The following is a 23603-nucleotide window of genomic DNA, read 5'->3' on the forward strand; positions in this document are numbered from 1 at the left end:
TTAGAATGAAAATAATTTTATTTCAATGTACATGAACAGAAATAAAGTATAATTTTTTTAAACTTACTTACAGAGATATATTGCTGGGCTGGCCCAATCACAAGTGTTCTCCACTACAAGGCAGCAAGACTGACTAGACCCACTTCACTGCTTTTTGGGCCAACTGGATTCAAAGTACCACCTCAAAAGGGTCCTTCAGCACACAGCAAACTATTTTTCTTGAAAACAAAAACGCATCAACTCTTCACCTAGCCAGAAACGTTACGTTGTGTTCCCAGGAAAATCTCCCTTGAAAATTCTGTCCATTACTGAAGAACAGTACACAGTATGCGGTGCTATATCTAAACTTAACGGATCAAGGTTTCTCCCAAATACCCTTCTCTATTCTACTCTCTTGTACAAAGCATCTGCTATAAAATCCACACATTCAAAACCACAGAATTATACAACCCTGCGAACAAGGCTGTTTTCAATATGCTTGTTGCTATGTGCTATTACCTGCTGTATCGGCTTTAACATGCAACGTACATAGATGGTAAAAGGGTATTTCTCTTGACCATCTATTTCAGAATTCACAGAAGTTACGACTGTTTTTACAACTTATAGTGCAATGTAGTTAAGTTATTCAATGTCATGATATGGCACCATAAGATAAGCAGTCATTTGTTAAAATGCACAATTCCTTTACTAATCATTTTGTGGTGCTTTACTGATAATATAAGTAATAATAAATTTAAAGAGACAACTGGAAGAGGAGCTGATAGGGAAAAATATTTTTAAAAAAGTGTCTATCGTCTCCTTTAATAAAGAAAATTAGAAAAAAAAAGCTGGAACTGTCAGATTCAAGGAAAACTATAGGAATTAGTTCTTCACACAACACAAACTGTGGACTCCTTGCCATATGATGTGGACGCTAGGACACTGAGGATTTAAGGAGATTTTTCTTCCACAATTTTAACCAGCAAATGCTCTCAGATACAGTGTTCCCTAAGCCACAGATTGCTTAAAGCATATTCTGGGGAAGCATTGCTATCTGCTCACCCTGCTGTTACTCCTCCTTGTGCATCTGCTTTTGGCCACTGAGACTGGACACTGGGCCAGAGGGACCTTTGGTCTGACTTGGTACAGCTGTTTCTAACAGTTACTTCAAAACACTTCATAAACTTGTACTTAAGACAAAGTTCATTTGCCACGTTAGTTAGTTAGAAGGACTCAGATTTTTGAACTACAAATGACTTCCAAAAGAGGAAAAAAAAAAAATATTTAAGCTTTTTTCTGCTATGACTCAGTTGTATAAAACTGTCTAGAAAAATGAGCATTATGTGCAGATGTAATGAAAAGCAGTAAGCTTTATAAAAAACATTCTTAGAAATGTATCAAGCATAAACAAAAGATGATTTACAAATACATTTAGTTGTTGTTCTAGTCATCATCAGAATCTGAATCATATTTCTTTCCTCTGATGGTCTTCTTATCCAACTTCGTAAAGCTTGTTCCAAATTTCTTTTGACTTTGAAAAGGTGGGTCCATCAAGTTTCCACTAGAGGAAAAGAGTAAGACATATTGATTAAAGCCATATTCATGCAGACAGTAAGTAGCATCTCTAATTACCTGTTTCTCCAGGAAAACACTGTAAGAGAACACAACCTCTACTCCCTAAAGCCACCCTAAGTAGCATCGCGGCGTTGCTAGCATAGCACATCCTGGACAAAATGGCCTGGGTAACTAGTTAGTACAGGAGTGTGAGTGTAAACAGCACCTGTGAGCAGAGCTCTAGACAAAAACTGTCTGAAAGGGCTTTGGCTGCAAACTGATCATGCTAAAGACAACCATCTATCGGATTAAACAGTAACCAAGGAACTACAGAGAGACTTTTCAAAACAAACGAGGAGCCAGAAGTACAAAAGAAGCTAAAATTTTGTAACAGGGACTTTGGAGTAGAAACAGAAAAATCAAAACCAGGTTTTGTACTGCCAGAAGTCACCTTGTACTATCTCTACCTAGGCCAGAGCAGCTTCCCCATCAGACACTGCATTCCAGTTTTGGGAGTATGGAGGGAGACTCATGCCTCAGTGTGCATGTATGACCCCGTGGGAGCTTTCTCACCAGCGTGTGGGTCCATGAGTTGAGAACAGCAGGTGCTCACGTAAAGCTGGAGCACCCACATCTCCTACAGCAGGCGTGCACAAGGAAGGGAATCCCCTTGCTCAGAAAATGGTGTGCTTTCACTCACATGACCTGTGAGGGGTTTGCATCTAAGTGTCAGTGAGTCAGCAAGCAGTTAGAACCTTCTAGAACTAGCTACAGAAGGGTGTTTAGAAATTTGTAGGCATTAATGTTTTGTAAATAACATTTTGCTGATAATGATCTTAAATGTAGAGTTCACTGACTGTTAGTTAATTACATGTCAGTAATAAGTCAATACATCACTTGAATCCTGATTTTGGTCAAATAATGTGACCTGAATGGCTTTTCCCCCCAAGTACAGTATATCCTTTCACCATTTGCTGTCCCACAGGTTGAAAGAAAAGAACTGTTTCTAGGCTCTGAGGACTATCTCCTTCTCAGGAACTTGAGAGAGTTGGACATTGCATTCAGAGCAGTGTGGAAATGCAACACTTGCACATAAATGGATGTCTCCTGGAATGGATCTCCTGGGTTGCACAGATGTTGTGGCTCACTTTGCAAAGCCAGGGTACCAAACTCAGACTCTGGCAAAATGAACAAAGAATGAAACAACGCCCCGACTCCGCAAGGAGCTAAGAGCGGGATACACAGTACTAGTAGAGTCAAGTAGGAAGTAAAATTATGCCATAAGCCAATGTACTAACATTTAGCAAATCAGTGCAGCTTGGTACAACTCCACTGAAAGATTTCTCCCATAAAAGGCCGTGGCTGTCCAGAATATATACCCAAGCTGCCTTTCACTCCTCTGCATCTTTGCTTGTTATTGAGCTGGGAAGTGGGTATTATCACTTGCTTTGAACTACAAATTTCCACTTCAGTCATTTAATCTGAAGTTCAACTTCTTTAGCTACTAAGCTAAATTGAACAGTAGTTTCTTTGCCTTTAACAACAATACCTCTTGCCAAAATTTGGAAATTAGACATTGAAATAAATTCAGATAATGAAATTTATTAAGAAAAAAAAAAAAAAGCCATTCAAACCAAAAGAGCAAAATTAACCTAAAAAGGTAAAGATGGTATTTTAGCTGCACTAGAAAGCAAAGCAGAAAGTTCTGGTGATTCTCCTATAAAGTTAGGGTATTGTGGCGAGAGTTATCTTCTACTGCCTTCTATCCTGTAGTCTTAAATGTGGGATTTATGATGATTATATTGTACTGCTACACAAATAATTCATTTGCACTTCTGCAACTTATTTTCACTTTCTGTACAGTTCATTGGAAAAAAAATCACATTCATGTACATAATACGGACTAAGATGCAGTTTAAGGATAACTTGCTGAGTTTTCTCTGAAGTGGATTAAAAATGTTCAAACTTTACTGCATTGCAACTGTGACATCTAAGCATCTATAGCTGATTTAGAACGGATTACATTAGATGCATGACTCAGGCCACATCAAAGCAGTGTAGCTACTCTACATACCCCACAGCAAGAACTCTGTTTATCACTGTACAAAAAGGACAATGTAACACTCATTATAATGTCTCAATACTTTGCCAAAGAGATACTCTCTTCTTCCCCTTGCCAAAGTACACAGATTAAATAACTGGATTAAACTCTTGTGTGTCTTAAGCATACAACGTATCAGCCAAAGTTACAAACTTTGAAAGATTCTCCTGTCTGCAAGCATGTTTTCCTTGCACTGTATCTGAAAATAAAACAATCATAAACCAATTAATTACCTGTAATTAATTACATCTGCACAGCCTAATCTCCATTCTAAGGTCTCTGTAGTAAAGTCATCAGTGTTACCGAGATCAGTAAAGCCCACAACATAGTCTTGTGTTTTTCCATCTTTTACTAGTGCTAGAGTGGGAATTACTTTGATGCGCAGTCTCTCACACAAGAAAGGAGATTTTTCAGCATTTAATTTCAAGAATTTTGTCTCAACATGCTTTTTTGCCAATAGAGTCAAGTGTTTGTCCATTATTTGGCACCTGTGAAAAAAACCCCAAAATACATAAAGTGTTAGAATCAATAAGCCAAAGAACATGTATTTTAGAGAAAGTTTAAAAGGAACAGTAAAGTTAGTTCTATCACATTAATTCCTCAGATATGACCTTTGTAATGAAGAATTCAGTTTCAAGAGAAACTGTGTTTCAAATGTAGCTGGAATTAATGACTACTAGAATACTACCCTGGAGCACCATTATTGCACAATTACACCACCCGTTTCTCTTATTTCTTCCTAATTACTCCCACATACACCTGAAAGCCTCTCTCATTTCTTGAGGCCTGCATTTATTGATGAAAGTTCCCTCTGACTTCTATTCTTCCTGCTCTAGCTTCACTGCCTATCAGCTGGAAAAATTTCTCTGTAACAAACTTCACATCTTCAGAAAAGTACTTTCAGCAGGTTACATCATTTTGGTTTTTTTTCAGTCACCACCTCCACAACTGAGATGCAGTAACTCACTGTACTGGGGGAAAAGAAAAGAAAAAAAGAAAAAAAGAGTGATTTGCAGAGACTGCTTCAGTAGTGCTATAGGCAAAAATATTTCACTTTTCTGTTGCAATGGAATAGGAGCGAGCATACAATTATTATTTCTCAGATAAAGGACAGTAACATGAACGGCTCAAAATACTTGTCAAATAGTAGAGATTTGAGGACTTGTCACCTGCAGTCTCAACTTTCTGGATTGTCTTCTTTAAGTGGTTTGGCTTATCTGCATGAACTGTGATGTGGCTGTCCTTTAACTCAAGAGGAGAGCCAAGCAGATCAAAAAGCTGGAGAGGGCAAGGATGAAAGCAACTTGATATTGTGGTTGGTAAACCTGATACACTAGCTTCAAGCTGGTTGTCAGCATGACACATTTTACAAAGAACTTTAGACAAAGAACTTTACGCAAAGTTCTTTCTCCTGTCTGAGTCTACGGACTTTATTGGTTCAAGAAACTAGAACCAAACAACCCAAACCTGTTCTAAGCTACCTTATTTGCAGAGACAGTCTTTCAGTTTCTTTGAGTAAAAGCTAGCCAAATACAACTGCTTCAGATATTTCTGAAATGTCAACATTTAACTTAGAAAATGTAGGACACAGATACCTCACTGCATAATCCAGCTTTGACCTCTTTCAATTTCTCACATTGAGGCCGTCTCAGTTTATACTCTATGAGCTAGAGAGAACATAACACCTTGGGGGTTAAAAAAAAAAAAAGCAAGCAACCAACCAATCCAAAAAAGGACAACTGGCTCCTCCTTCAACAAACTACTCTGCAACTGCATTTCAACAGAAGACATCGAGACAGACCCATTGAGAACAACCTACAACCCAGAACTTCTGAAGTTCTTCCAAGGAAGTGGGAGATCTTATTTTAGGTTCCTATTCTGAGTCAGGACATATTCTCATATCTAGGTCTCTCACACCCTAAAAAGTGACGTAACCACAAAGGCACAGGCACAAAGGGAAAGCAGCTGCAACTGGTATCCACAGATACTTTCATAATAAGAGGTTAAATTCTGAAAAAGCCCAGACAAGTTTTTGTTTATATTTTTATTTTCATTTGCCAGAACTGTCCAGAATATCTCTGTCTGGAATAACCAAAGGGGTCTTTTTGAAATGCTGTTCCTGCACATTCACTACATTTACAGACCTGGCTCCCTCAAACTAAATCAATAATGAAACACAGCACTCTCAAATATTGTCAAAGAAGTTATACATTTATCTTCTAATCAACTATGTAACAGAGTATTAATCATTGCCAATCACATCCAGATTAACTGGAATGGCAGGGGATGTGTGAATTGTCTTGAGAAGGGAGAGAGATTTGGAAAATGCAGGAATTTTAATACTTCTAAAAATGCCTATTTATTTGTGGGATTTGAAAGAACAAAAGAACATGTCTGTTTTTGTAGACATCTAGAAACAAATGGTTTCTTGAGCACAGCTTATTTACTATACCTGAAAGTTGTATCTCTGTAGAAATGGCAAACCACGTTTTTACTTTCTTTGACTTCTTGGAAAAAGTCTCTCTCACTTGGGATTTCTCTGTATTCTCCATGTCCTTTTGAAAGCCACTCCTTTTGGAAAACATAAAAGGAAACAATTAGTATGGAGTTTGTTAGTCCTGCATCTGTCATGCAAGCTCTACAGCTTTTAAGAAAAATAAGAGGGGGCCTGTAGTGGAAACCCATTTCATACAGTAATAGAAGGAGAAACAAATTACTTCCCCCCCTTTAGTTCTGTTTTGAAAATACGCAAATGCTACTAGGCTAGACAATACTTTTGGGTTGCCTCTTTCTCAACAACAGATAGGTGGTTGAGCAGTAAAGCTACCTTACTTACTTGGAAATACAGATCTTGGACAGAGCTGCATAAATTGCTGCAGCGCAGCCTCTCAGTAAGACTAGACTAGTTTGAAGAGAACACCGATGACAGAAAATTCTCAGCATCTGAAAACTGCTAATCAACAGCTTGGGCTACTCTGTCCAAAATGTTTTTGTACGCTCAAAGAACTCTTGTCTAAAACTTAGTACATGTCATGACTTGAATCAAATGGATTTCTTCTAATTTTTCCCTCTGTGAAAAACTCAGCGAGAAAAAAGCCTACTAACTCACCTATAACAGGTGATGGTTACTAAACATACACTGAAGGTGTCTTAATACGAGCCAGGCTTCCGGAAAACCATTCAGAAAACACATGCATGCCATTAGTCACAAAATGTATGGAGAAACAGAATTTCACAAGCTCAAATTTACAGGCAACTTCAAAAACTGCCTGATTAAGTATGCAAATACAGTTTCAAAAAAGATAATCTTCTAGATTTTCAACAAATGCACTTAAGAAAAAACACCAGCTTCTACAATACTGAGAGTTAATTGTAGCATATTAAAACAAGTACAGACTAAGCTAAATGATTAGAAGTAGTGCAGTATGACAGACCTTGACAAAAAACTTTTGTTTCCACTGGGGAAAAAAAAATGTAGATAAATCACTGTTCTTGATCTTGTAGTATTGTCTTAGCAGAGTCAGGGGGTGGGGAAGGTTGCCAAACAAACCAAAAACATCCCACAAGCTAAATTAGGATAGAACGAAAAATTTCCTGAACATCATATGCATTAACAATGCATAGAAGTATGAGCACATGAAGTCATCATGATGCAAATCAAGAACTGACATCCTTCAACAGCATTAATTCCCCTCTGCACAATCCTGTTCCAGAATACTGCAGCAGCTTACTCCTTTACTGAGTAGTATCCTATTTCAAATTTGCATTTGAAAATGCATGAGAACAGTGACTTAAGATCAAATGACATGGACAAGTTTTTACATGAGAACTAGCACATGTTAACATCCAAGAACATCCAAGTGTTATGACTTCTGAAAAAGGAAAACACTAGAATCAAATATAAACTGAACTTCTGAAGACAAGCAAATAGTGTGCCACTTTCTCTACTTCCACGTTTAGAGAATCAAAGCTGCTAACACTGCCTGTTCTCCAGCACCCCAACCATACCATGACATTTTACTGCATTCCCATTTCAAAACACGGCATTAGCTTTTGTGGGTTCCACCACAGCCAGAGCCATATCCTTTCAACCCAGCCACCTCTCCCCCAACCCAGTCTATTTCTTTGTTTAGGTCTGCTTAGATGGAGTAAGCTAAGAGACCTATGGCTTCCTTATTTACAACTCAGGTCTCGCACTGTATGTTACCAAAATTTTGGTAAGAACTAAGTTCAAAGAGACTTTCTGGGGAGCATAAAGACCACAATTTAGCATGAGGTATCAGACCAAAGCAGAATTTCTTTCCTGCAAGAAGAAATGAGCAGCCATAGAATCACAGAATGCTTTGGGTTGGAAGGGACCTTTAGAGATCATCCAGCCCAACCCCCCTGCAGTGAGCAGGGACAGCTTTAACCAGATCAGGTTGCTCAGAGCCCCGTCCAGCCTGACCTTGCATGTCTCTAGGGATGGGGCCTCCACTACCTCTCTGGGCAACCTGTTCCAGTGCTTGACCACCCTCACTGTAAAAAATTTCCTTCTTATGTCTAGTCTAAATCTATTCTTCTTTAGTTTAAATCCGTTATTCCTTGCCTTGCTAAAAAGATTGTCCCCTTCCTTCCTATAGGCCCCCTTTAAGTACTGGAAGGCCGCAATAAGGTCTCCCCGCAGCCTTCTCTTCTCCAGGCTGAACAACCTCAACTCTCTCAGCCTGGCCTCATAGGAGAGGTGCTCCAGCCCTTGGATCATTTTTGTGGCCCTCTTCTGGACCCGCTCCAACAGTTCCATGTCCTTCTTGCGCTGAGGGCTCCAGAGCTGGACACAGTACTCCAGGTGAGGTCTCATACAAAGACAACAATTCATTGGGTTAGAAGGAGTGGGACAAATGATTCCACCAGAGGGACAAGGAAAGACCCTGTACCGTTCTTCTACAAAATAACTTGAGAGAAGAGCGTGCATCATGTACATGCCATAACTAACAATCTCCAGAATTCAGAAGCTTAAAGGAGTCTAAAGGCTTATGATTAGGTTGCCTACAAGGCTTATGTTTCCAGATAGCAATGTTCAGTGTATACAGACACACTCAAATCTTTGTACAAGACTCTTTATCCTATCCTTATTGTAAACAATCACGGAGGTTCTTCTCTCCTCCTGTTAAAAAACACAAAGCATGCACACACAGACAGACAGTTGCTTTCCTGGATAATTTAAAATTAATAAGTACAGAAAGGTGAGGAAGAAGGGGGTGAAAAAACTCCAAAAACACAAACAACCCCGAAACACTTAGTTCATATATACAATTTCCCTAGGATTTCCAAAAAGTCTGTTACACTGTACAGATCAAGAGTCTATATTACTATAGGAATTACTTGTTTCTGCTGCTGGGCCTTTTTCAGTGCCTCAAGCCGCCTTTGTTTAAGGCATTCCAATTCATCTTCATCCATTTGGTCCAGCTTCTGAATTTCGGCATCCAGATGTTCTTCCACAACCTTGGTAGTCTGAAGTATTTCATTCTCCAGAACTTTCTGAAGTATTTCAACAGAGGTATCAGCAGCCATCTTTAACTAGAAAGCAATCTCTTCAGAGCTGTGGAAATAGTGATACATGGAATTAACATTTATACAAACACTTAATTAAAAGCCTGACCTCTCTTACTTGTAGTTCACACTGTAGAATAACAAAATGCTACGCTATTTGAAGATAACAGTAGATAGTTCTTTTCTATATTGCAACCCCCCTTTGGAGAATACTTTCACAGTGAACACAGATGGCAACAAACATACCAGTCAAGTCCCGTTCTCTCAATCCCAAAGGCAGCCGTTGAAAGCGCACAGGAACCTGAAATTACTTGTCCTTATAAAGAAGTAAAATTCACCAATTCCAAAGGAACACTCATCCTCAGTCAGATCCTTGTACCTTTAATAAATATTCTGAAACTAGAAAATGCAATCGGAAAGCTCCAAGCTGCTGGGAGGAGGTGTAAGATGTCTCAGAATAAGCCTAAGCAATGCTCAGTATATAAGCCAGTAGCTTAAATGCAATTACTTTAAGTACCTGATGCATATTAACATATTTAAATCTGAATTAACACTCCTCAGGTAAAAGAAAGACAAGGTGCTCAACAGCAAATGCTTCAGGCCAATACACTGTTTGAATTAGTACAGGAAAACTGCTATTGCAAACACCACCCTATGGCAGCCAGCGAAAGGATTTAAAAAACCCCAACAACCACTACCTAATTGCTGTGTGAAGAAACACAGCTAAAATAATTTTTTTATAAAGTTCTGCCTGCCCAGAAACTTCAAAAGGCACAAAATACTAAGACTGGGGTGCATGAATAGCTGGGGCAACGTAATTGATTGTTCTCCCCAATAAACTTACGCTACAAAAAACTATCACTGTAATGAGTGACAGTTTCGAAACGGGGACAGTGCACAGTCACCCTAATCAGATTCTCAACCTGCAGGCCACGCATTTGATGCACTGAACTTGGGTTCTAGAGTACTTCAAGACAGCCAAACTACCAGCGCCTTTGGCTTTGTAAACACCTTGCATACAGAGGCAAGAAAATTTTAAGTAGTGATGGGCAAAGCACCAACGTCGCAACAGCACTCCAAGCGCAATGCAACGTCGGCAGTGCTAAGCCTGCTGCCAGGCTCCACATGCATCGCAGCCACGCCTCCTCTGACCTGCAGCACCTTGTCTTGAGTCCCTTACCCTGAAGCTGCTAACTGCAAAGTCCCTCCGTTGGTGCTTTCGATCCCCCTTTCTTGTGTTTCTGGAGGAAAAAAGAAGCATGCTAGGACAGAGCAGAGCCCCTAGTTCTTCAGGAGGGGGAGGGGACCCTGCTCAGCTGGGGCAAAGGGACACTCGTCCTCCAGGAAAACAGGAAGAAAAACAGAAAATCAGCCCCCAGCTGGCCTCCACTACGGCCTGAGGTCCTGTCGTGGTTTAACCCCAGCCAGCAACTAAGCACCATGCAGCCGCTCGCTCACTCCCCCTGCCCCGGTGGGATGGGGGAGAGAATCGGAGGAGTAAGAGTGAGAAACACTCCTGGGTTGAGATAAGAACAGTTTAATAATTGAAATAAAGTAAAACAGTAATGAAAATAATAACAATATAATAATAACAGTAATAATATACAAAGCAAGTGATGCACAATACAGTTGCTCACCACCCGCCGACCGATACCCAGACAGTGCCCAAGCAGCAATCGCTGCTCCCCGGCCAACCCCCCCCCAGTTTCTATACTGAGCATGACGTCACATGGTATGGAATAGCCCTTTGGTCAGTTTGGGTCAGCTGTCCTGGCTATGCCCCCTCCCATTTTCTTGTGCACCTGGCAGAGCATGGGAAGCTGAAAAGTCCTTGGCTAGCATAAGCAGTACTTAGCAACAACTAAAACATCAGTGTGTTATCAACATTCTTCTCCTACTAAATCCAAAACACAGCACTGCTACTGCTACTGCCTGCTACTAGGAGGAAAATTAACTCTATCCCAGCCGAAACCAGGACAGGTCCCCAGAGGGCTCCCGGCTCCCCAAGCCGCGGAAGCCTGGGTGCCAACAAGCGCTTCCTACGCAGCAGGGGCGCTGCGCCCAGGGCCCGCTCCCGGGGGACTCAGCACGGCTGACGGGGCCGCGGCCCTGCCCGCTCCGCCGGGGAGGGGCGCTGGGGGCCCGGCCTACACCGCCCGCCGGAGACCGCCCGCAGCGGGGCAGAGGAGCGGGGCCGAGGGGCGCCGCCGGCTGCGGGGCCGGCACAGGGCGGGGGGCCGCGCAGGCGCCGCGCGCCTCCGCGGGGCCGTTACAGGCAACGGTCGCCCGCGCACCCACCCACCCCGCTCCGGACGAGCTCTCCAGCGAAACCCTCCCCCTCCCCCGGCCACGGTGCCGGCCGCGCCGCCTCCCGCCACAAACGGCCGAGGCCGCGACACACGACCGCCGCTCACCCCTCCTCTGCCTCTGCCTCTGCCGCCGCCACCGCCGCCGCTGCTGCTGCTGCTGCTGCTGCTGCTGCTGCTGCTGCCGCCGCCGCTCCACGCCGCGCCCTCCCGCGCCTCTCCCCGCCCCGCCCGCCGGCCGACCGGCCGCGCCCCGCCAGCGTCTCGCGAGAGCCGGGGCGGGGCCGCTGCCGCACGCACGCACGCACGCAGAACTCCCCGACGCCTTCATTGGCCGGGGCGGCGGGCGCGACCCTGCGGGCGGCCGGCGCCCAGCGCGCATGCGCGGCGCCGCGGCGGGTGAGGCAGCCGCGAGCGGCAGCCAGGAGGGCGGGGCCCCGCCGGGGCCGCGCGGCCGCGGAAGCGGGGCCGCTCTAGGCTGCCGGCCTCCCGCCGCCGCCGCGCCGGGCGGGGCGGGGCTTGGCCGCGAGGGGGCGTGTCCTGCCCCGCCCCTTCCCTCACCTCAGCCTTGCGACCACCGCGGGGCGGGCGCGGTAACGGCTGCCGGTTGTACCGGCTGCCGGCGGGAGCTGGGAGGGCCCGCCGCCGCCCTGCTGGGGGACTCCTTCTCGGGGATGGGCGTGTGAGGCCGAGGCCAAGCCCCTGCAGGCAGTCGGGGCGCGGCGGGGGCGTAGCGGCCGGGAGCGGCGGGGCCGGCCCCCTCGAGCGATGCCGTGAGGTAAGGGCGGCCCGCGCGGCGCCTCGGTGAGGGCAGGCGGAGCTGGCAGGGGGCGGGCGCCGGGCTGCGGCGCGGCGCGGCTCGGCCGGAGCGCTCCGGCAGTCTCGTTGAGAAGACGGCTGGGACTTGTCGTCTGTGCTCTTCTTGCAAGCGCGCTGGAAGATGCACAGATTTAAATAACGGGATATTAAAGTGTGTTTTCCAAAAAACCCAAGTGTTCTGCTTTCTTATTTCCTGGAAATCTGACTCCCCGGTACTGAAGTATGCTGATGGGGAAGGTGGGGCGGGAAGATAAAACTCTTGGCCTCATCTGCAGTCTGCTGGGAGCCTGGGTGGGAGAGGCTGATAAGGAGTTGTAGCTGTATAAAGGCAGAGAGGAGTGGGAAGCGAGGGTTTTAGCCAGATGGAGGTGGTGATCCTGAGGATGGAAGATGAAGAGAACGGTGAGGTGCTCTGTCTGCAAAAGGAGTTACTGTAACGGGGTGATGATAACAACAGAAAACGTGCAGCGCTCAAAGCATATTAAATAGTGTGATGTCTGTGACCACTGTTTTTCCTGCTCTGTCTTGCTTTGCTCTTGAGAAACATGGCCAGGAGGGGATGGGGTTGCACCCGAGAGCCCCTCTGCCATGATACGCAGCGTTTGCCGTCTGATTTCCGTGCCGTATTTCTGCGAACTTGGGCTGCCTTCGCCTGCCCCCTGCTGCAGTCTCCAGGCTCTCCCGTGAGAGGCCGCGGCGCCCTTTCAGCTCCCCTGCTGCGAGGCTTCTTGGAGGGGAGAGAGAGGAAAAGCTTTGTACGCTGAGGGAACCCGGCGAGGAGGGAAGGAAACACCCTACATTCCATGTTGCTGCCCAGCAGCCAAACTCCCCGCAGGGGAACCTCCATCCCCGGAGCTGAGCTTCATGGTTGCCGCTGAGCTGTCGACCCAAGCCTGCCGCCTCTGACCCCCCATTTTGGCTGGAGCCCGCAGTCACCGCAGCGCCTGGCGGCAGTGGGCTTCCGTTCCTCACGTCTCACCCCCAGCGCGGGGCAGTGCTGGGTGCAAAGGACCGGCAGAGCCCCCACCAAGGGCTGGGGGACCGCAGCTTGCCTGCGCCGAGGAAGAAGAGCGAGGCGTCCCGGGCAGCGCCTGCCGATGTGCTCCGCACCTGAATTTCGGCCTGGTCGCTGTGCCGCTGCCATGCACCCTGAAGGTTTTCCCTTTAAGCTCTCCCTTCCCCTGCTTTGACCTAGCCGTCCCGTGTGCTTCCAGATAAAAGCTTTCCAAACGCGTTTATTTTGGCGGTTCGGTTGGTTTTTGTGGCCAAGCGGGCGGTGATCCTGCCAGGAGTTCTGGGCCTGCGTGCAGCCCTCTGGGGAGGCAGGGAGAGAAACTTGGGATTTGGGGCACCGCTACGCCGTTCTCCAGGGCTGCCTGAGGACCAAACGGACGGAAGCAAAGCGGGTTTCACGAAGCCGGCCGCCGGCGAGGGGGCCGCCGGCTCCGACGTTCCCCTCCCCGGGCCCGGGCCGAGCCGAGCAGCGCCGCCTGCTCCCCCTCCGGCCGCTAGGGGGCGCCGGCGGGCGGTGGCGCTGGCCGGCGGGCGCGGCGGCCGCCGCTCGTCGCGTGCCGGCGCGGGGCAGGCCGGGAGGGCGGGGGCGGGGCGGGCGCGTGCGCGGCGCGCGGCGGGGCGGGCGGTGGGGGCGGCTTCCCATATGCACGGGGCTGCGCGCGGGCGGCCGGGCAGCGCTGAGGCGGGGGACGAGCGCCGGGGCCGCCGCCATGGGCAAGAAGCAGAAGAACAAGGGCGAGGACAGGTAGGGCGCCGGCGGCCGTCCCCTCTCCCCGCCGCCCCCTTCCCGGGCTGCCGACGGCAGCGGCGAGCGCCGGTGCCGCGGCGCTGAGTCAGGCCCTGCCGGGACTCGCGGCCTCATCGGAGGCGGCGGGCAGGCGGGGCTCGCTAGGCCCGGCCCGGCGCGGCGGCCGTTCCCCGGGCGGCGCTGGGGCGGGAGGCCCGGCCGTGCCCCTTGCCCTGCGGAGCGGCGCCGGCTGTGCGTGCGGGCCCGGCCGGCGCCGGAGGCCCGAGGAGACGGCGGCCGCGGGGGGCGGTGGGTGTCCCGCGGGCGGCGGGGCGGAGGGGGAGGCCGGCGGCCGCGGAGGCTGGCGGCGGCGGGGGGAGAAACTTGTCCGCTGGCGCTGGAGCGGCTGCGTCGCTGCCGCCGTCTTTGCGCTCCCTCTGAAGGGCGCTTCCATCCGCCTCGGCCGGGATCTCGGGGAGCTTGTCCGGGAGCAGGCAGTGGCAGGGTGCCGCTGGTTGTGAGCGCACATCTCGATTGTCAGGTAAAAATAGCTTCGTGGTTCACTTGCAGCGCTCGAAGTGTTGGTTTTTTGGGTTTTTTTAAATGGGAGACAGTGCTATGGACCCTGCTATAACTTAGTGATTTGTGCATGTTTAATAAAGGCAGATGTTGGATACCTTAGTGATGACAGAATATGAAGATCCCTTCTGCGGTTATGTGCCTGTCATCTTGGAGTCTGTGCTGTCAGCAAACTCTTTTTGTAAGAGATTCTTAGAACGGCGGTTATATTAACCATATGGAACATTTACTGAATAATGTTGGGTATGTATACGCTAGCAGGAGAGAACATATTGTTACTTGTCAGTATAAAATAATAAATACAGACATACAAGCAATTTGGAGAGTGTTTTTAGTTATCAATACTGACAAGGACTTAAATGAAAACTGATGTCTTAAAATGCATATGAACTAGAAACAGTACAACTTTTTTTCCTTACCTAGACTGCTCATTTTGTATATCCTTTTTGAGTCATTAAGTGTTTCTTTTACAAAAGTACTTCCTATGAAGGCTCTTTCATAAAATATTACTTCTACTCTAAGCATTTTTTACTACCAAGATCTGCATTGCATTAAGATGTTGATGTTACTGACTTCAGGTTGTTAGCCTTTACCAGGTTAGGGTGTAAACTGGTTTATCTTTTCTGGTCCTTTCTGGGTAATGAGTATTTTGCTAGTGAGGTGTTTTGCTCATCTGACTATTTTTCCTCACACCTTTTTGCCATACCATGTATGCTGCTTTGTAGTGTCTGTTGTTATCAGCTTGTTTCACAGGCTGTATTTCACAGGTATATCTTGGGAGCAGCTCTGGCAAGGAGATGAGTCAAGTGTGATTTGAGAACGAAGAGGGAAGGGTTGGAAATTTGTGCTCTAAAGGAAAGAAGGCCTAGTGCTCGTCTTTGTACCTGGCATGGTAGATGCCAGAATCATGCGGAAGCCTTCGGGTACTGAAGCACTGCTTCTCGGGGCCCTTCTGGTGACAGCGGCTGGTGTGCAGGGGACGCTTTGAGAGTCTCGGGGCCTACTGGATACCTTGTTCTTTTTGTGTATCTCTGCATGCATTTCTGTGTGTCCGTAAATTACTGAGCATGGACCTCTGGGTGCTATGCACAAAATCTCATTTATGTCTAAAAAATGGAAGCATACCTTAAAAGAGGGGCCAAGAATTTATTGTTAGAATAATTGAACTCTTAAAAGCCTGATGGTTATTAGTCCAGACTAATTGTAACAAAAAAAGAAAGAGCAATAATGCAGTTAAAGTAGTTACGCTTACCATCTCACGGCTGCTCTGAGTCCTAAGGTCAGTGGTTTCATCCTGGTGGTGGTGAGCTGTTATGCTGAGCTGTCAGCACCAGGTATCCTTTACGAGGAGCAGTATGGTTGTTCGTGTTGAATGTTTCATCTTCCTCGCTCCAGGATCCACCTGAGATCACTTTTATATGCTTGCTAACGTGCTTATATGCCTTTGCTCTTCATTGGTTTGCAGCTCCATGTTATGTCCAAATATGTAAAAGGCACTATATATTGGATACTGTTTCTTTCTTGTTTGTTACCCCTAAACCCAGTTTTGTCTAGGTCTGCCCTTCTTTTAGCTGACCGCTGGTGAGTTGTGGGGTGTCCAGTGCTGAGTCCTGTGCAAGCCATCTCTGTTTATCCTGTGCCTGCGCTCCTCTGCTGCATCCTGCATCTCCCCTTCTCAAGGCCTCTGCTACCACACCTGGCCTGTATTTCTCTATGCTCTGTCATTGTTTTAGAGTTATGAATATCTCATTCTGTACAGAGTAACTGCTTGCTACTGCTGTCTAGGTGAACCTATGGTTGCAGCATGCCTGGGTATACAAAAGTAGATCCAATTAAGCATAGGCACCTCGTCAGTTAGAGAAATTGCTATCACAGCTAAATCAGGTAAAAATTGCAGGCAGGTCAAGAAAGATTCAGCCAAAGTAAGCCTGACAGGCCTCAGGCCTTGCAAATGCAGTACAGAGCTTATGGACCACTACTAGCAGCGGCAATACTGTGTTACAGGGCTACACGGTTGTATGGCAATGGGAGGGATGATGTGGAAGAAGAATTCAAACGGATACGTCTTTGAGAAGTAGGAGAGGGCAGTCAGACTGGGTATATTTTAATAGCAGGGAGTCTGAGGCGATGGGAGTGAGGAGGGACCTGGAAGGCCAGTGATGGGCTCAAGCTGTGCCAGGGGAGGTTTAGGTTGGAAATTAGGAAAAATTTCTTCACGGAAAGGGTAGTCAAGCATTGGAACAGGCTGCACAGAGAGGTGGTGGAGTCACCATCCCTGGAAGCGTTCAAAAAACGGGTAGATGTGGCACTTTGGGACATGGTTTAGTCTAGTCTACCCTTAATTGGTTTAGTGTGGACTTGGTAATGCTAGGTTAATGGTTGGACTGGGTGATCTTAAAGGTCTTTTCCAACCTAAACGATTCTATGATTCTATGTTTTGGAATAGGCTCTGTCTCCAGAGGTACCCCCATCATCTGGTGGTGTTGGTTCTAGCTGACACCCCTGTGAACGTCAGGTTCCCTCAAGGGAGAGGCTGCATCACATATTTGAATCTGTAGCTTGAAGTTGGACTTCAACACCCCCCATCAATCCCCCTTCTGTTCCCAGTAGAGTGAGAGAAGAATGGCACCGTGGAATCCAAGGCTTCCAGCCAGTTTTGTCTCCTGCATCTTCAATTCTGTGCTATGCAGTGTTATTAGTTTCCTCCTCCTTTTCCTCTCTTTCCTTCCCTAACAGGTATGTTATCGATACAATCCCTTACATCCCTTCTGGCTGCCTCTCCCAAAGCATGCAGCAGCTCAAGGACATAACTTGCAGTGCAGAGGAAGCATGTGGGAAGATGCAGGTGGTATGTCTGTGTTGTGAATATTGGTTTGAGAATTGATGTGACAGGAAGGAGATTTTTCTGCTTGTCTTCTGACACACTGAGACAAGTTACAGAAGGTACAAGTCATCTTTACTCTGCTGTTCTCCCCTCACCCCCATAGCTTTGAATTCTGTTGTGTAGTTTCCCCCTCCCTTGTTTCTGCTGAGTACAGTAGAGGTCATACTGATCAGCATTGATATGTGGCCGGGAAGTGTGCTGGTAAATGAGGGTAAGGGTGAATTTTGTCATGGGAAGAGGGTATAAGTACACAGGGACAAGACCATGAGTGAGTTGATAGCTATGGTGAGCAGGGAAAGAATGGGAATGCAGGACTGTAGCCTGTTATGAATACAGATTGCTACCTAAACACATATACCTACGAATCTGTTTCTACTATACCAGCATCTCTGTTACATTTGCCTGAAGTGCTCTTACTGACTCCTGCCACTTGGTCGCTGTGCATCTGTCCATGGAGAACATATTTATCTAGAATGGTCAGATATATGGTTGCTCAGTGTGGTGTGTTAGAGAGGTGCTTTGTGAAGGTGGAGAGTGTCTTGGGTTCTAAATAGCTCCTAAGACATATGGAAGCTGCTTTAATTGTTTCCTCTTTGGAATTTTAATGGTCGTGTTGATTGCTCATTTTCAAATGAAACTTCATAGCAAACCTTTCAATAAAAATATGAGGTATCTGAATTTCCAGGCTTTCCTAATGGAAGAGTCAGTGTTGTGCTGTGTAGTCTAGCTCCTCCTGGGAGTGATGTGTTACGCTTTGGTTCTTGGCTAGAGCTGTAATGGCAGAAGGTATGTCAAGGTTCTCCCCTGCTGTCTTTCTGAATTTAGTGTAGGACTTTTTTTTTTTTTTTTTTTTTAATGTGTGGGAAGAAAGGCTGTTGTAAACTACAGAACTGTGCTTTGAATTCAAGCCTCAAACTGCTGCTGTAGATTTCTAAGTGTGTTATATACTGTATGTTACAAATTATTTCCTGCCTGGAATATGGGTCTTTCCCCTGATGGTGTTAGCTTTCTATGTGTTTTTCCTCTTCTCCCAGCTTTAAGTCATCTTCTTCTCCTAGTAGTTTTCCTTAGCTTCCAGTAGGTAGTCTTTAGGTGTGTTTATTTTTATGCCCTTTAATATTTGTGAACTGTTGCCTGGGCATACCACTCTGATCATTCATGCATATTGCTTTAGAAGTTACAGGTGCCAGCTGTGATTCTGCAGCCAAGAGTGAACACTGCTGCTAAAATAAGACTTACAGTGCTGTTGCTGATGCTATATTTTGCTTTCTCTTCTGGAAATTAAATTGCTGGCATTGTCTACTAGTCATTCTATTTAGCTGTCTTTTATTAGTGTGTTAAGTAAAATCTTCTTAATGTTGTGTAGGAAAGCTCTGTGAGGGCTAGAAAGCCTACAAACACCTGTAGTTCAGAAACATTCTGTACACCAGAAAATTTACGATAGCTGTCTCCCATCTGCTTCTCAAAAATATTTCCACAAGCAAAGCTTTCCGCAGCTTTGTCAAGGAGAACAGCTGATAAACCCTTGAAATCCTTGTTTCGCAAATCTCATCTGGAAGATAACAGGATTTTGTACTGAATGATGAAGTAAAAGAATGCAAAATACTTTCTCCATTACAGAATTTTATTGGCCTGTTCTATGCAAATGTATATTTCTGTTCCCTCCCAAACTATAGTTTTTTACACAGGTATTTCATATTTATAAGAAAACTATTTTTATACATTTTGTTGGATTTTTTTTTTAAGCAAAGCATCATTGTGAAAAGACTGTAAGGATCTTCAAACATTTGCGGTAATGGCAACATAAACCAAAAAGCACTACAGTACACTCAGTAGATTGTCAGAAGCAGCTTTTCTTGTTGAAATCTTGATTCTCTTCATCTCTTACCCTCATGAAGGCATCTAAGCCTTCTGTATAACTACTGTTTATGAGAAGTATAAAAACAGTACATCTCAAGCCAGCAGGAATTGCAGAAACTGTTTTTTTCAATTCTCTGAAGATCTCTGGAAAGCCTCGCTTGGAATAGAGAGGTTTATGGTAAGTTCAACGTTGCTGCTGTTGTTGACGCTCATAATATCAAGCCAGACAAGCTAACGGCTCTACGTACCTTTGCTGGTTTTAATTGCATTAGTATTGTGCTTTTCTGACTCTGGGCTCATGTACATCGCTGTATATTTGTTCTGTGCTGTTCATCACTTAGAAGCTGCCTAAGAGTCAAGGTTACAGTTCTGGATGAAACCTCCAGTTTAGTAACTTTTAGTGCTTGCATAATATTCCTTTTCCTCCTCCCTCTGACTCCCTCCACAAAAATAGTCCCCTAGACTGATAGAGGACATAATTTTTCTGCAGACAGATTATGTGTGCACATAATTAATTCAGTCATTAAGTTTGGCTTGCTAAAAGAGTACAGTGCAGTCTGATGGGTGTTGTGGTCTGAAAGCAGTTGGTATCTTACCGAAGAGGTGTGTTTTGATGATCCTGGTGTTTGCAGCACTGATGGTGCATTCTTCCCGTATCTCAATTTTCTTTTTTTCCTTTTGCAATAGTCTAGTGGAGATTTTAAATGTGAATCTGCTGTCTTAACTCTGAAATAGATTTCTTTAGATACACACTGTTAGATGAAGTATGTGTATTAATTATAGTTAATGTAGGTGGGTATCCTTTGCTCTTCAGGATTATAGACAATCTAAAGTGTTGTTTCATGAAGCGTTCTAAATTGTACTTTTGTGATGTATTTTGATTTTATACAATGGGAGATACATAAGATATGGAAGCTGTGAAACACTGGACTTGGAGGTAGTTTTTGTCATCTTTGCACTTTTTCTAAACAAACAAACCCCAAAAGAACTATTTCAGGGAAGACCGAGTGCTATTCTTTACTTAGTGTTTCACATTCCATGCGTTTAGTCATCTTGTTCTCTTGGGATGTAAACACTTCAGTTGAACCTTGAAGAACTGCTTTCTTCCAGAGCTCTGTGTTGCCAACTGCTAGCCACAACAGAAGCTTTTTATCTTGAAGTTTTGCTATATCTTTGTTTAAATGGGAATTTTAGGTTGTGGTGAGCTTCTTTCCCCCCCCCCCCCCCCCTTTTTTTTTTTTTTTAAGATCTGGGTTGTATAAAGGAGACTTTCTATTTTTCTAGAATCTGTGGGGTTAAAAGTTGTTTTCTATGTCTCTTTTCAGAAGGTTTTGCTTAGTAGATAGTTATTCTACTCTTCTTTTTCCCCAGCCGAACTTGAAAGAGAAGGCATGAGTCTCTAATATGAAAAATGGAATCATTGTCTTGGGAGCCTGAATAAAAAGCAATTACCCTTTTAGTCAAATTTTACTTCCTTGCTGTCTCATGTAATTAGGTAGCTTCACCAGCTTCCTTCATCTTACTGGGGAAAAATTGCTAAGGTGTAGTTTCACATCACACTTAATTCAGTTGAGCTGTCAGACGTTTCACACCCTGTGGTCTTACTCTGGCTGTCCCCAGCTGCATGCTATAACTGCTTCCATTGCATTGGATCCAATGCTTATGTGCCCAGAGTACAACTCAGGTGTGTGATTTGATCTGCCAGCCAAAATAGTGTTTTCTGCAAGGACTTGTGGATTGCCTGAGCTGATGAGAGGGGAGAGCATGGCTAGGAATGGGGAAGGAAGTCACTTTTCCCCTCCCCTGCCCCATAGTTTGAAGAAAAGGCAAGGTGGCCTTTTCCTGGGGCTGTGATTTCCGTCCCCCCCTGCCCTGCTGTCAGTTGCAGTGGTGGGTTGCATGGCTGGTGCTCACATGGACACTCCTTTGCTTCTCAGGCTGAGGAAGGAGTGCAGTTCATTCTTCCCTGAATTTCAAACTGTCTCGGACTTAGGGCATTTAAATGTTTTCAGCAGGAAAAACAAGGTAACTTCTACTTGTAAAAAAGAGGTTTGTGGTATTCACATTTTTTGATAGGTAAGAATGAGAAGGCGGCCATGGCTTTGTTTTCATGTTTTGAATAGCCTTGCTGAGCCAGCAGATGCTTACATTTTCAATTTCATAACCTACTTGTTCTTTAAGTTGGTGATGCATGATTTTGAGCAATTAAATAATTCCAAAGTGGTTTATGTTCTGTAGCATTTTAAACCAGTTGCTCTAAAAGAACTTTTTTTGGAAGAGAGAATGTCAATTTATCTTAATACCTGCAAGTAAAAACAACTACGCATATGCCATTCAGCACTGGTAACTTGCTAATTTTGGATAAGCTTGTATTTAGAAATGCATCCTTATTACTGGGCTTACGACCCACATATACAGAGGATGGGTATGGTACTCTAGGGGAGTACTGGTAAAGACCTGTCTAAAAGTATTAGTTTTACTTCGTCTAAAACTATTGCAAAACCAAACACATGGAAACAGATGGTTCAGCTTTTTCTCAGTCTTTTTGAAGTTCAAGGGCTTCTTTTTTTAAGCAAAAGAAAATGACTTAATGACAGTGATGTTCCTTTGAAGGTGGTTGGAAGAGCTGGTGTCATGTAAATGATGAAATATCTCCAAAGTTGCCTCAGCAAAAATGAGTCTTCTGATTATGCAGGAATGTGGGCAGTGAGTTCACAGCAGTGATGCAACTTTCTTGCTGTGTCGATGTACTGACTCTTCTGCTCCATGCACATGAATGTGGGTTTTTTTGTCTGTTTTTAATTATACAGTGTTTTTTGACATTTGAACTTCATCTTTACAGAGACAGCTTAAAACCAATCCTAATTAAAATATTTTTAGCCTAATTTGACTTAGCTTGTTATCTCAGCTGTAAGATGTAGGCAAGCTTTAGTAATCATATTTGTGTCGGTCAGTGCAGCGGATCAAAAAGTACTTGTAATCTGCATGTACCCTTTAGTTTTAGTTTCAGCAGGAGAGTGTTATCCTGTTGACTTTGCAAAGCTTGATGTTGGATTTCCAGTAGTTAAGGGCTTGTTCTCATTAAGCTGAATCTTTCCATTTTATTTCTGCAATTTCATTTAACTAATTTCAGTAGAGTAAAATTGATATAAATGAGGGTAGCTCAGCTCATTTGTATACTGCTGATTAATCCTGTTGCTCTACTCTTTCAGTTCATGTATGGATTAATAGTTTCCTTTGCTCTTTATCTTACTGCTGCTTAGTCAGGATGCCATCTCTGTCACATGTAGATGCACGGTGCCTATTTATAATGAAGTTTTGCCCAGTGTTTGGGGATACGTATTGCAGGTACTACAGTAAGTGTACTGAAAGGAATAACTCTGTGTGATCTTAGGAGAGAGCATGAAGAATACGTGCATGTTTGCTGGTGGTCTTGCTAATATAATACGCTTGTCTATTATCAGAGAGTATCTGTGAAATGCTGTTGGTGTCAGTTGGCTTGCAAGGCTGTCCTTCTCTAGAACCTGTGTGGAAAGCTGGAGGAGCTTGTTTGGCAAGGAAGAGCAGTTATGCAGTTCAGCTGCAGAAGCTCAACTGAGCAAAGAAAAATGCTAGAAGCCTGTTGACTCTTATTTCAATAGCTATAGTCCTGTCTTCCCCCCCCATATTTGGCCTTGTTTTCCAGAGCAACACCCAGGAACTCTTGCAAGTTTCTATGGCTAGATTTGTCTGTTACAGAAATTACATTGCATGCAGTATCTGTCCTTGGTATGGAAGCTTCGCACTATGAAAATCCCTAGTGATGAATATATTAACTGTGCCAGTACTTGGAGTCATTTTTTTAATCTTCCATGAAAGACAGAAGTGATAGATGATTAAAATGTACTTGTAACTGTTTTGAAATACTTTGTTGGGAAGCTCTGATAGTTTTTATCTTATTTCATAGTTGTAAGTTTAAATCTTGATTCAGAGCATGACAACTTCTGTTCTGGTGAAATGTGCACTGCTTAACCCCTGTAATATCCCAGACTGTAAAAGAAAAGGTAAAACTTCAAACTTCAGAAGTACATCTCTCAACTTGTGCACAAGTGTTAGAAATTATGAAACTTTACAATTTAAGTGTTTTTAAGCAAAATGGCAAAGCGTGCCCTTAAAAGACTAAAGCAAACCCTAGTATGTAGAAACTATGATTAACATAAGCTTGAACATCTGTAAATCAAAGCTTGTGTTAGGGTGAACTCTGGCCTC

General features: G+C 44.8%; 2 protein-coding genes across 3 annotated transcripts in view; one reads left to right on the forward strand and one right to left on the reverse strand.

Moving 5' to 3' along the window:
- TXNDC9 (thioredoxin domain containing 9) lies at nt 1–11598 on the reverse strand. Its single transcript, XM_075713895.1, has 5 exons — nt 11581–11598; nt 8999–9215; nt 6087–6205; nt 3868–4122; nt 1–1540 (listed from the first exon to the last, which is right to left on the reverse strand). The coding sequence occupies exons 2-5, from the start codon at nt 9185–9187 to the stop codon at nt 1423–1425; spliced, it is 681 nt and encodes a 226-aa protein (XP_075570010.1). The 5' UTR covers nt 9188–9215; nt 11581–11598; the 3' UTR covers nt 1–1422.
- Nucleotides 11599–13994: 2396 nt separating this feature from the next.
- EIF5B (eukaryotic translation initiation factor 5B) overlaps nt 13995–23603 on the forward strand; it is a 37792-nt gene continuing 28183 nt past the window's right edge. For both annotated transcript variants that reach the window (XM_075714259.1, XM_075714265.1), the window contains exon 1: nt 13995–14050. In XM_075714259.1, coding sequence (XP_075570374.1) covers nt 14016–14050 — 35 coding nt within the window. In that variant the 5' untranslated portion in view covers nt 13995–14015. The remainder of the gene's footprint in view (nt 14051–23603) is intronic.

This window comes from Pelecanus crispus, chromosome 1 (genome assembly GCF_030463565.1).
Source record: "Pelecanus crispus isolate bPelCri1 chromosome 1, bPelCri1.pri, whole genome shotgun sequence".
Taxonomy (NCBI): Eukaryota; Metazoa; Chordata; class Aves; order Pelecaniformes; family Pelecanidae; genus Pelecanus; species Pelecanus crispus.